Source organism: Danio rerio, chromosome 1 (assembly GCF_049306965.1).
Source record: "Danio rerio strain Tuebingen ecotype United States chromosome 1, GRCz12tu, whole genome shotgun sequence".
NCBI lineage: Eukaryota > Metazoa > Chordata > Actinopteri > Cypriniformes > Danionidae > Danio > Danio rerio.
In genome coordinates this window covers 42697041-42710831 of record NC_133176.1, presented here as the reverse complement: position 1 = coordinate 42710831, position 13791 = coordinate 42697041, and the positions used below count along the sequence as shown (strand labels likewise).

The 13791-nt window shown below is 34.9% G+C and overlaps 1 protein-coding gene across 49 annotated transcripts in view; it reads right to left on the bottom strand.

The window, feature by feature from the left end:
* Positions 1–13791, bottom strand: part of tenm3 (teneurin transmembrane protein 3) — a 421902-nt gene that overhangs the window by 174273 nt on the left and 233838 nt on the right. For 35 of the 49 annotated variants that reach the window (XM_068221974.2, XM_068222090.2, XM_073954574.1 and 32 more), the window contains one exon: positions 7763–7969. The exons of the other annotated variants lie outside the window; for them this stretch is intronic. In XM_068221974.2, the coding sequence (XP_068078075.1) occupies positions 7763–7969 (207 nt within the window). The remainder of the gene's footprint in view (positions 1–7762; positions 7970–13791) is intronic. 49 annotated transcript variants of the gene reach the window in all.

Below are 13791 nucleotides of genomic sequence, written 5' to 3'. Positions count from 1 at the left end.
AATTAAGACATGTGAAGTATGCAGATTTTAGTCGCATTAATAAAGTGCAGTATAGACATGTAAACACCTAATTTAAACTATTACCGTTATGTAGGATTTTCATCACATTTTGCTACATGAGTGTATACACATGAATATTCTCTACACCTACCGAGTCAGAGAATGACCACAAACACCCGGGAAATGTTGCTGAATGAAAGTGATAAGCTGCAGTTAAAGTCAACAAAATAAATATGAAATATCTGTAATTACATGGAACTCCAGGGGAAATGTTGATAGGGCAATGGCGTTAATCAAATTATGTGCTATAACATGTAAAACAGGATCATGAAAGAAACAACTCATGTAAACACCTTAATCATATCATGGTCTCATTCAGATTAAGAAAAAAAAAATGTGATTACTGATGTCTATGTAAATGTAGCCATTGACAGGCAATGAGATGGTTTGAGAGACATGTAATGGCTAAATGTAGATAATTGTTAAAGTCATGAATCACACTATTATTTTACACGCAAGCACACTACCGTTAAAACATTTGAGTGGAAAGTTTATAAGTCAAAAATACAAAAAAAATATTGTGTTATACAGTAATATTGTGAAATGTCATCACACAAAATAAAACTACAATATAAAACAAAAATAAACTAAAGTCTATTGAAATAAAAATCTAAAAATGTTATATGTTTTATTAAAAAAAGGGTGCATATAAATAGTATTATTGTTTATATCTTAATTAATAAAAAAGTTCAATATGTAAACTTATTTGAGATATGCTGAATACTTTATTGGCATTGCTGGTGCCATGAATTTTTTCAAATATCCTTAAATAAACTTTCTTTGGGGAACAAAAAATGGTTCTTCTTCGTCATCACTGTCTTTATTTGTAGAAGTGTGGATTTTATAAATGTAGAAATGTCTTTGCTGTCTCTTTTAATTAATATAATGTGCCCTTGTTGAATAAAAGCATAAATTTAGAAAATTAATGAATAAATTCTCCCTGTTAGAGTGCCCCAATCTCCGCCCTTGGCTGCCTCAGAAAACAGACAGACATGAAGGAAGAAGAGCTCATGTAACATTTGTGAGAAATGATACATAATACTAATAATACAGCAAGAACATTACCAATGAGTATTTGATGCATTTGTTGTGGAGTTGCAATGATGAGTCACACACAATGTCATTACAAAGTTCACGCACACACTTAACGCATTACTTACCATAAAAAGTAAAGCAACTAGTATTTTTTGGGGGGAGTAACTCAATATTTTAAAGCATTACTTTCTAAAGTAACTTCTCCCAACACTAATAATGAACTTATTCATATTATCAAGGATTGGAGGGCTCCACCACATGGTATTTTGCTAAGAAGATATCAATTGCTGCTTTATCTTTTTTCAGCACGCTAGTTGCATCACATGACCAACTGAGCTATATTTTTATGACTGAGTTTCTGCGTTTTTATATATGAACCAACATAAATGTATTTCTGATTGATTAAATGTTTCCTTGATAAATAGCCAACATTATTTCTTTAAAAAAACTGAACCTAAACTGAAATCAAAACAAACAGACTGACGCCAAACTTCAATAGTATTGTAGATCTGATCAATGAAGTCAGAAAACCTGAGTGCACATACATATATAATTAACATTAAGTGACTACATCTAAATAGCCCTTAAAATAAATACTTATAAATAGCTGATATTACCATCACTTGAAAAACAATGAAAGAATAATGAATAAAAAAATAAAATAAAATCATTGACCCAATTCGATTTACCTCTTCCTCTTCTATGTGTCTCCCTTTTTCCTGTTGCAGACAGGAGCCGGTGCTCTGACCTGCTGTCTACTCGCAGTCTATTAAAACCTCTGAGGATGTGTACTGGAGCCTTTTTTCAGCCTGTCCCTCCCTCTTTCCCTCTAATTCCAGTTTGATCTGCTAAGTAAGCTGGGCAGCCCTGTGTCTCCGCAGCGATCAGCAACAGCACCTCCACTCATTACAAATATTGATGATCACTTCAAATGATGAGACGTCAGTGCTTGGAGTGCTTCCTGATCCCCACTTGACAGCCGCACACGAGTCGGTCTAAAAGACTTACTGGCGGTAAGCATGAAGCTTCCTAGTCAAGCCTGCATCATTGTGAATCTAGATGGCTATCGAAAAAAGCCCCTTACTTCAGATAAAAGCTCATCCATTATGAGCAGCCTGACACTGATCAGCTTTTTTTCTGCTTTTAACTGAAGCTGCTTTTGATTAGGGCCTGGATCATATCTTATAAATGAATAGAAGGTGAATTTTCTTTAAAAGCAGTGCTTTGTAAACATCTGGACATGTGTGGTCCTGAACTGAAGTCTGTCAAACTTCCTGATGTCACTGTGTGGAGACATAAAGTCCTTTATCCTATAAAAAAATGCTCTTAAAACAACATACTTTCCTTACAGGCTGCAGAATGTAGGAATTATGCAGAGGAGAGTCCTAAATTTAATTTGCCATGCTATTCCGCTGAATAAACAATGGTGAAGTAACTCCGTGCATTCCCCTCATGAAGCAAATCTAATCATCCTCATTATGGACAAATACTAGGCCAAATGAAATGTTTCTGTTTAAGGAAGGCTTTTAGAGGTAAAAATGCATCCACACCAATGTCAACAGCACTGAGTGAAGAAAGTAGATCTTGACAGGAGCGCTGGCGATATCGGATTCCTGCTTGGTTTGAAAGAACGGCAACTTGAACAGGGTGGTGTTGAGAACTATAAAGCTGTTCATGTTTCAAATGTGCTTATAGGTTTGTAATAGAGCTGCACAATTAATCGAAAAAAGATCACGATCCCAATTCGACTCCCTGGACGATCTTAATCCAGCATTTCTACGATTCTGCCAATCACATTTTCAAGTTCAGGAGAGAAGAAAAGGCGACCACACAAATCTTCACATTGTTTTACATGCGTCGTTTAGCAACGTGGACACCAATGGTGCTAAAATGGTGTTGAAAGAGTAACATACTGTATTTATAAGGTATAATTCATCTAAAAATGGCATTTCGGCCTTCATGTAATGATGTACTCGCGGCCACGAAATCACACTTGACGTGAGCTGCTGACCCTGAGCTGTAACCACAGAGAGGTGGGTGCAAATTGTGATTCTCATTTTAGCCAGAATCGTGCAGCTCTAGTTTGTAAAATATAAAGGCGATTGTATAGTACTTGAAACAAATCAATTTGGGCAGAGGGCTTTGCTGAAACTGCTTCTGTCACTCAATGATTACGAATGAAAAAAGGCTGACAGATTAAATGAATGACTGTGACATTTCTCTCTGATTCACTGTCACATAAAGCTTGCCGAAATAACAGGCAACAAAAGCATGACATGACAAAACAGGACAAAAAAAAGTCTAAAGTTCATTACAGACTAACACGTTTAAAGCGTGTTTAAAAATAAATTACCGCACGTTGTGTCAATCTGATTTACAGTACACACAGTCTCTAAAGCTTTCATTAATTATAAAAAAATTCAGATCATTTCAGAACAGCGAATACAAAAATTCTGTCACTAACAGCAGAGAGCACTTCATGACAAACAAAGTGCGTGATATGAAGATAGAATGTGGTGGATGTTTGTGAAACACTGCTATAGCTTAATTTACGCAGGTTTCCATGCCTGGCTCATACCTTTCCCATGCTGCTTTTTGCAGTGTGTGTGTGTGTGTGTGTTTGTCCATACCATTGACGAAATGCTAGTCTCTGTTCAGGATTAACTACTTTAAGGAAATTTGTGTTATGTGGCTGGAGTATTGCAAGCAAAGTATAATTTCCTGAAATAAACTTTGAATTTTGGGATAATCCAAAGCAGCTCTGAGCTCTCCTTATTCTCCCTACAATGGTTTGGATTGGATAGACGCAATATTTTCTTTTTCTTTTTTAAAGAAGAAATAGAAAAACAAAAGCATCACTGCTTGAGTTGACTCAGAATTGTTTTGTAATTATTTTGCAATAAATTAATTCATAAACACCTGGACTAGTCATCACCTTGGAATTCTAAGGTTCTATCTGCTTTCTGACTGATTTTGAGATAGAGCTTCAAAGTTTTTGCATTCCATAGCAAACAGTATTTGTGTAACATTTGTTTTTTAAATAAAAAGTCTTAAAATGTAAACAATTTATAAAAAAAAACATCCCATAATGTAAATAAATTGTCAATTAATAAGAATATGTCAATAACTCGATTTTAACAAAAATGTCAGATATAACCTTATAATTAGGTGACAGTGTGCAAGCTTCAGTGCTTGATCAATTTTTAGGACACGAATACCTAAAAATGCATATAAAAATATCAGACTTTAGTGTGCAAAGACTTTAAGAAGGAATATAAAATGAACAGAGTGGGTGGACATGGATGGAATGCATCAATATAGAGATCTGGATTGCGCGTGATGTCAAAAAACTAAAGCCACCGTATTCCAATATTGCTATTACCTAGTTTGTTCACATAATCTATTGAACCACTAGAAAATTACACAACTTTAATAAAGAAACATTACCCAATGAGACACTTTTAATACATCCAAAGTCTCCCTGCACTTTCTTGCAGAGCGAATGTAAAAGTAAGAAATTTCCCCAGCTTATACTTTTTAAAAACAACATTAGATTAGCGGACAAATCATATCCCTCAATATACTGTACTGTAGTGCTCATTATGAAATCCAAATGAAGATTTATGTTTCCTAAGGTTGGTGCATTTATCTTAATTTGCCTTGCACAGTTAGTCATGTTACATGGCATTCTAATGTTTCAACAATTATTTTATAAACGGCATACATCTAAAAAAAAAAAATCAATAATTTTATTATATGAAACACTTAATTCCTATGGAAGCACTAATTAAAGTGTGTTAGAAGTCTGAAATAGAGGTTACTAAATCAGAAAATACACACATTGTTCTAAATATATCATTAGGAGCAATTCATTTACATAAGAATAACCTGCGATGTTACAAATCAGGTGTTTTTATGTCAAGGTTTTGGCTGCAGTGAATGGTACTCCTTGTCGGTATAGGAAAAAGCAATATTACCAAAATGATTTGGTCTCATATAATCAAAAACATTCACAGCGAACAATTCAGTCATTAAAGAGATCAGGGATAGCGACCCAGTGTTTTGGGACAAAATAGTTTGGATGAGATCAAAGCAGAACAGTGTTACATCAGATTTGCATTGTGAGAAGCAGCTCAGTGGTCACTGCCAAGGCCACATTGGGCTGTCTTTGATACATCCAAACTTGTGAGATGTTATCAGAGGGTCAGCAGGGAGTTGGGTTGCTGGGGCTGTTAACACTCGCCTGCTGAGATATGCGGTGGCGCGCACAGACTCCCTCCGATTCTCCAATGACTATGTAAATGAAGCGTACGCCTGCAAAATCGGATGCTGGCTTAAGATGATGTTGATGACAGCTGGAACTCCTAAGGCTCTCAAAAAAAAGACACAGAGGTCATGGTGCATGAGGACAAGAACACACCATTGGAGTGTCTGTGTGCGTTAGTGTCTGAAAAGACACAAGATGAAAACAATAACAGGAGGAGGCTTAAAGCATAGCTGCTGGAGAGATGCGAAGAAAACACATAAAACAGAATGTGTGCTGTGTAAAAGCACACACTATTAGCAGCCTTTTTTTAAAGCAGTAGTTCATCCAGTAAGGAAATATTCATCATAAATCGTCTTTAAAAACCCATATGACTGTGGAACAAATAAAAAAATATCTAGCACAATATCCAAGCTCCCATATTCCCTACAAAGAGACTTACTTTAATCAAAAAACCAAAATTCACAGGCAAGATAATAGAACATTTACAATTAATCATGGAAAAACTGGTGAGTAACATTAAGCTAGAAACGTTGAGCATTCTCTATTAATTACATTCTAACTTAAAAAACATACTTTTTACAGCTATTTTATAATTTCAAAAGAGTATAGTAGAGTTCAGTATAGAGATAAATAATGCACACATTATGCTGTCCACTTTCAAGAACATTTAGGGGCTGTTTACACTTTCTATTAATGTACATTTTGATTGATCTGATCAAAAGTAGGCCAAAGAGACACATTAAAGTTTGTGTATTTAATTTAAAGTTATTTATTTGATGGGAGGGTTGAATAGCAGTTTTTTTTCTGATGTTTTAATATAAAACATTGGAATGAGCTCACACAATTTAGCTATGAATGCAAAAGAACAAAAATGAAAGCAACAACTTTTGCTTCTGCTTTGATAGCCACATAACTACACTGAACACTGTGTGTTTTATAATAAGCGTTAGTAATAGATTGTTTTTGAAGAGCTCAAATAAAGCTACATGTGAGCTTGACCAATGGTCACTATTTTGTGCATGCGTCATCACACCAAACAGGGGTGACCAAAAAAGGGCAAAAAGGCAGTGTGAGGGGAGCTACAGATGCCTGCTGGCATTTTGCTGAGATGGGCTTTTCTTTGGGAGAAACTTTTAATACTTTATTACATGCGATTTGTTTGTGTGTTGAGCACATAGGCTTGGTTGTATACTATATCAATAAAATGTTAGTCTTTTAAAAACACTGTTGTAACACATTGAGCCACTAAGCATTGTTCTAATGATGTTTTTCAACAGGAAGAAAAGGCTGATTACTTCCAAATACTTCAGATTTTGTGTGTTAGTAAATGCAAGACTATTCATAAAATCAAGGCATAACACTGTACAACAACATTTCAGATGACTTCATCAGCTAATCAAAAAAATTTTACCTCCCCCCCAGTTGACATGAAGTGTTATGTTAGCCACAGTAAATACACCAAAATCATTTTTTTTCTGCTGTAAGGTTGCCCATTTTAACTTTGGGGTCAATAAAAATGTGCTTTATTGTGGCCTAAGGGAATTTCGATGAATCGCAGTTTCAGTTACTTCTGTATTAGCTTCATGAGGGAGAGTGGGAGGTTGCCGCTTGATTTTATCAAACTTTTTCAGTCCATTTTAAATAGAATGTACAGCAAAAAAAAAAAAAAAAAAAAAAAAAAAAAAAAAAAAAAAAAAAAAAAAGGTGTGAATAGGTAGTATTTTGTGGCTGTTGGAACATCTGTGAAGACATGAATGTCTACTATACTATCTATATATGAATGCAGTCTGGTTGAATGTGTTTTCATCTTCCTCTGGAAGTGGTCAAACATCGACAGACTAGCTTAAATCATTTCAAACCCTTGCATTCTCGTGTATTTACCGTTGTCCTTGTGTGAACAGGGCTGTTCTGTTCTTTTTAATACTTAAAAGGCAATGTTTCCTATCCACTTTGATTGTAAGAAAGCAGTCTTGAAAAATTCATCTTTTTTTGTTCTACAGAAAACCATATAGGTTTGGAACAACATAATAGAAGTTTCATTTGTGGGCGAACTTTCCCCTTTATTCAAAGTTCACTCAAATCTAGCAGTTCTCAGTCAAATATGATTTTGAGAGTGTAAAATTGTTTTCTGAGTGCAATGCAGCCCGTAGCCATTTCATACACAAAATCACTTAACCTCCCCTAATCCACACAGAGGTTGAACGCTACTGATTGGATGTGGCATTCTCTAATAAAATTTCCGACAAGGCCAGCAAATACAGTTCACTCCAGCGGTTTTCTCTGGGAACACAAAGGCTTCACGCTTTTCTTACTTCACAGAGCAAGGATGAGAGAGAGAGAGAGAGAGAGAGAGAGAGAGAGAGAGAAAGAAAGAAAGAAAGAGAGGGGTGGTCACCTTACCATTACAGCTGTGGCTGGGGGCAGGCTGTGTTACGGGTCTATAGAGAACAGCCGTGTACTCTTCTTCCGAATCAGAGTCCTGCACCGCCTGTGTGGTGGCATTACTTAAGATGGAACTCTGGTTGTCATGGAGATTGGGTGAGGGTGGTTGAGAATGGGAATGCTCAGTGACTGATGGACTGGAGAGAGAGGATGGCATGGGAGAACCTATAGAAAGAAAAATCACTTTAAACCAAAGGAAGAAAATAAAATAACTGCAAATAAAGAGAATCAGCAGAAAAAAAGCATGATTTTTTTTTTTCTCAAAGTTTGAGCAAGTTTTTCTATTGCAAATGAAGCACATATTTGTGAAGCTTTACCAAATGTAAGCATTAACATAAATTCAAGCAGTAACAAAGAACATTAAAATAAAAAAGCAACAAAGAATGATGGTTTAAAGTTAGTATGACTGTTCATCGTGTTTGTGATGTTTCTGATCCACTAGTTGTGGTCACATAGAAGTTGGAAATGTTCTCCACATTGCCCACAATTGTCTTTAAGGCCACAGCAATGGTGAGTAGCATAAAGTTGTGAGGCCAAGAAAACCACAACTCTCCCTCTTTCTCTCTCACACACACACATATACCCCCACACAAACTTGCTTCCCTGGCTGCCAAATTCACTTCATCTTGATCTTAGATATATCGCTGCTTGCAGTCCATTACCCATCAAATCAGCCATTAACAACTGGACACACACACACACACACAGAAAAAAACACACATACAGTATTGAGGAAAAACAATAAGTAAAGACCAAAAATGCAATGTTCAAGAAAGCTCAAGAAAAAAAATGTAAAGATTTGCTAATAATATATGTTATTTGTAAAATGTTCATTTGCGTTTTATTTCAACAACCACTGTAGATACAGTCCTCAGCATAATTGAGTACACCCCATTTTAAAAATGAATATTTTGATTAATTTCCCAGTGAAAATAGGCAATGTATTTGCTGCATTTAAACAAAACAGATCGATTAAATAGATATATTTATTTTAAAAAAATTTTAGTCACAAACATATTTAGAAATTAAAATAGATTAAATTCAAGCAATTAAATATTTTCCATTGTTTTGCTTCTCTTGTTTTTTTCCCTCTTTTTAAATTTGAATTTAATATTTTTTTCTAAAAACATAAATTTAAGTGTACTAGTTTTTGGACCATTATTGTAAGTTATTTTGTTAGATAAGCTCCAGATTTGGCCTCAGTACTGACTAAACTAATGTATATGCCCACATATAAGATTTGTGAGGGGTGTACTTATGTATGCTGAGCACTATATTTCCAAAAAATGTAAGATCTGAAAACATACTTACTAGTATTCCCTTTGAATAATTGCTCTAATTGATAATATTCTCATTTGAAAATATGAAGCCGCATCATCAGTAGTTTATATAATACATAAAAAGCAAATGAAGACTTTACTGAGAACGCAAACTCATTAATGAGAAATCCAGAATCCAACCTCTGAAGTGCCTAATTCTCTCCAAATCTGTACAGTGAAAGAGCCCCCGTGTTTCATTCTAATTAGTTCATCTAGTCCACATTTTCAGAGCCTTTTTTTACAATGCGAAAAAGCTTTTCCTTGCTCACATTTTTCTGAAACTTATCTCACAAACACAATCACCTTGCCAAACCAGCACCAAAAAACACAGACCTAGACTCAGCAGCAGCATTTAGCATATAATAACAGCGTATCAGACATGGTCAAGGACCCCTGATCTGAGAGCAGTCAAAGGCAAAGGGTGAGGGGCAGTGAGTGAACGGTAATTAAGCTGACTGGCTCCTCGGCTCCCTGTCAGGGGTCTGGACGCACTCGTGAGACAGTGAGCAAAGTCACCTTTGCTTCTGTGGCGTGTGGCTTTGGAGTCCTGCACACATCCTCATTACCTCCTACTCTTTATATTGCACTACATTGTGAGAGAGAAATGAAGAAGGGATGTCCTGTCCAAAAAGACAGTGTGTGTGTGTGTGTGTGTAGATTATACTGAGAGAAAAAGAAACCACAAGGCTGAAAGAGAGGGAGGAATTAATATTTTGTAATTATTGCAAGCTTTATTTATGATATGAAACACAATTACAGGCAGATCCTCTGGGAGCAGGGCTCACGCCAGCCTGCCCATCCTCACCAACAAATTAAGTGCCATTAACATTATGTGCTGCCACTGATACAGCATTGTGTGTGTGTGTGTGTTTGAGTGTATGTGTGCGTGTTGAGTTCAGACCAACTGACGAAAGCACTAAAGTGTTCACTCTTGACTGAACACTGATATAAAGATTCACATTAAACGGCCTCTGTTTCACTGCATTCATTACACAGCCGCCTATCTGTGACTAGTTACAATGTTCAGCCACTGGAGGAAAAAAAGAAAGCCTTTTCACCATTAATTATTTGCGGCAGCTGTAATTGCAATGTCTATAACTATTTTCTTTGAATCAATTGTGCACTCTTAATCTGTGTTGGGGCAACGAGAGTTGCGTGATAATATTACTTTTCTAAGTAACGAGTAAAGTAACATATTAATAAAAAAAAAAAAAAACAAGTATTAATATTTAAGTTACTTTTGAAAATGTAAAATGAGTTAATTTTTAGTTTAATTCATTAGCTATTAAAAATGAATTACTGAAATTAAATTAAAGTAGTCACAAAAAATCATGCAGTCAATGAGGGAATGTGTTCGTTATTTTGAACGCATGGAAGAAAAGGAAAAGGGGATTGTCTCAATGGACAGTGAATTCATTTAAAACAAATGGTACAAAAGTTGCAAACACATTTGTTGCACTTGCAGGTGTGTGTGTCTCTCTCCTTCCACCTCTTTTCATCGACATAGGCCCCGCCCTAATTATGCAGACAACGTGCCCTTGGATTGGCTGAAGTGACCCAGGGCATCTTTTGAAAAAGGGAAAACAGGCGTGGGGTGAGACAGCGAGTTGGTTGGTGTGGTGATTTTGCATTTGGTGTGATAAAAAATGATATAGTTGTTAAGTGCTATTTTTGATTGTGTTTCCCATTTTGGTGTGTGTATAAATTTTGACATCCTTGTTTTCCCCCTCTTGTTATTTTGATTTTGGTTTGTTTGTTGTTATTGTAAATATTGAACACTGTATATAGACAGTGAGAAGCAGTAGGGGTTGGCTGCCAGACTTTTCTTTTCTGTAATACTTTCTCCTGTTTTTTATATATAGTCAGGGAGGTTGGAGTAGCTTTTGCATTTTTTATTTCTGTTATTTAGTTAAGTGTATTTAGTTTCATTTAGGTGTTTAGGTAGGGCACATATTTTTGTTTAATATTTTTTTCTGTGGGTTCTCTCCAAAGTATTTAGCTTCACGTTTTGGGTGTTTAAAAAAAAAAAAAAAAAAAAAACCTGACTCCAAGGGTTCATAAAAGTGATTTTATTTGTCCTGTGTTCTTTTATGTTATGTCCTTGACAAAGTGGGGGCTTGTCCTTTGTTTTTGTTATTAAAAAAACTTTAATTTTTCTACAATTTGTATATATGACATGTATAAATCTGGGGTAAAGAAATGCTCAGATAACATTATCTTATTTTTTTAGGTGTTTGTAGTTGTAAGTTATCCTGTGAGTGTTTAATTGCAGAGTTCCTTTATTAAAAAAAGAAAAGAAAAAAAATGTAAAGGAGATCAAGACTCAGTCAGGTAATAAAAAGTAACACAAAAGTAACGTGACATTACTTACCATAAAACATAACAAAGTAACATAACTAGTAAAGAAGTAACTCAATATTGTAATGCAGTACTTTCAAAAGTAACTTCCTCCAACATTGCTCTTAATATAGGGCTGCTTTGCATTTTCCGTAGTATTATCTGTTTAAAAAAGTACAACTTTTAATTTTTATTCACCTAACATGTACAAATTAGCAGTAGTTAATAAAGTGTGTTTTAAACCACATAAAAATGTGGAAAGCACTATGGCAATTATATTGATTCTAATTTGTGTAATTAATTATAGAAGCTATATTACCTTACAATTAAGTCAACATTGAAAAATTAAGTCAACAAATGTCAGGGGGTCGTCTAATTATTCGTTAGTGACACTCTTTGCATTAATCTTTTCATTTATAATTATATCCAGCTTTAGTAACTTATAATTACTTTATTCGTGTGTATATTATATGATATAATATAACACATAAATGGGGTGTTAATTGTGTGTTTTAAATATATTTCAAAGGTGAAACTAGTAACAGTTAAGTGTTAAATGCACTAAAATGGCCATTAAATATATTCATGAGCAGATTCGGCTGCTTTAAATGTGTATCATAAATATAATCCAAAAATTATTATTATTTTTTTTTTACAATTTTACACAAACAAGATTTATTTAGGCTGACTTCTGTGTGTATGTGTGTGTATTTTTGATATTGCTCTCATGAAATAGATTAAACAATATCAAGTAACACATTTTAGACACAAAAACTCATCATTTCATTCATTTACTTGATCATTTGACATTAATGTTCAATAAATTTGCTTCAACAAACGTTCTACTGATAATCGAAAAACCCTTCAGAAGGTATGAAGCGAGCAGCCTTTTATGGAGAGGAATTCATCTGCTGAACAGACTTAGGGAAGTAAGTATGCAGAGGGTAGCGTGTAATCCCAGTTTCGCAGCTTTTTTTCAAATTCATTTCCTCTATCTCTTCGCTTCTCATCCCACTTTCATTCGTCGCCTCTCCCTGCGATAACCTCACTTCTGTCTGTGGTTTCATTCCAACCTGCTCCATCAGCACTCTCTACTGCCTGCTTCTAACAAACACACACACAAACGTAAGGAGATCAAGCACAGATTGACCCTCTCTGCCGTATGTAATGATTTATGAGAGAAGACGAAGAAGTTTGAACACGGCCCATAATCCAGTGCAGCTGTCAATTAAAGCCCAGAGCTGAAAGAAGAAGAGATGAAACTGCTGTTCAAATGCCAGAACGGGAAGTGTTATTTTCTCCACTCTTTCAGTGCACAAATAAACCAACTCATAAACGTGATTATTTCAGAGAAAAGAAAGAGATGCCAATGAGTACTCTCATGCTGGAGAAATCATTCAGCAATTTATGTGAGCCAGTATCAACAAAGTATAATATACAGCAGAGTTAAATCAATCAAAAGTCTGACATGGAAGTCTCAGCATACAAAACTCCTTTTTTTTAACATAATGTGAAGTGAAGTTAAGAACATTAACAACCCTAGTAAAAACGTTTTCTGCTGAGTAAAATATTTCATTAGTCTAATTATAGATGGTTTATGGTTACCAAGCAACATCATCTTCTGGATTAATAAAAACGTTCACAGGTGTGAGTTTATCATTATTTCACAAAGGCTTTGAATGTTTTTTCAATCCAATTTAATGTTCAAATTATCTCTTTCATAAACTCCTGGAGTAGGCAAATAAATGCCACTGCACACACACTAAACTGGAGCAAACTAAACTGATGCAGCATTTGCCATCAGAACACACACACACATACGCACGCACACACGCACGCACGCACGCACGCACGCACACACACACACACACACACACACACACAAAAGCTGGTATTTAATAATAGAATATAATGAATAATATGCACAATATTGTTATCACAGGCACTTCAAAATACTGTGAATAATTCTCTTTCTGAATTGTTATTATTTTTAGAGCACAATTTATCTAATGGAATAAATGTATGACACTGAATGTAACTAGCTTTGTAAGAGAGAGAAAAAAACTGTTTTCAAAGTACTACTGGTCTGCTGAAAAAACAATCATCAGCGATTTATTTGACACACTGTCATTTTCTTCAGAAAAAATATATATTTATTTTGAATTTTGAAGAAATATCAGATCTCTATATTACAGTATCTTAAACAATATCAATTAAATCACGTGAAATCATTAATTTATTTGGTTGGGTGTTTTTCTTATTTTACAACCATCAAACTTGTTGTTAAGAGGATACAAATAAAATACAACCTCATGATTTACAATATTTTCC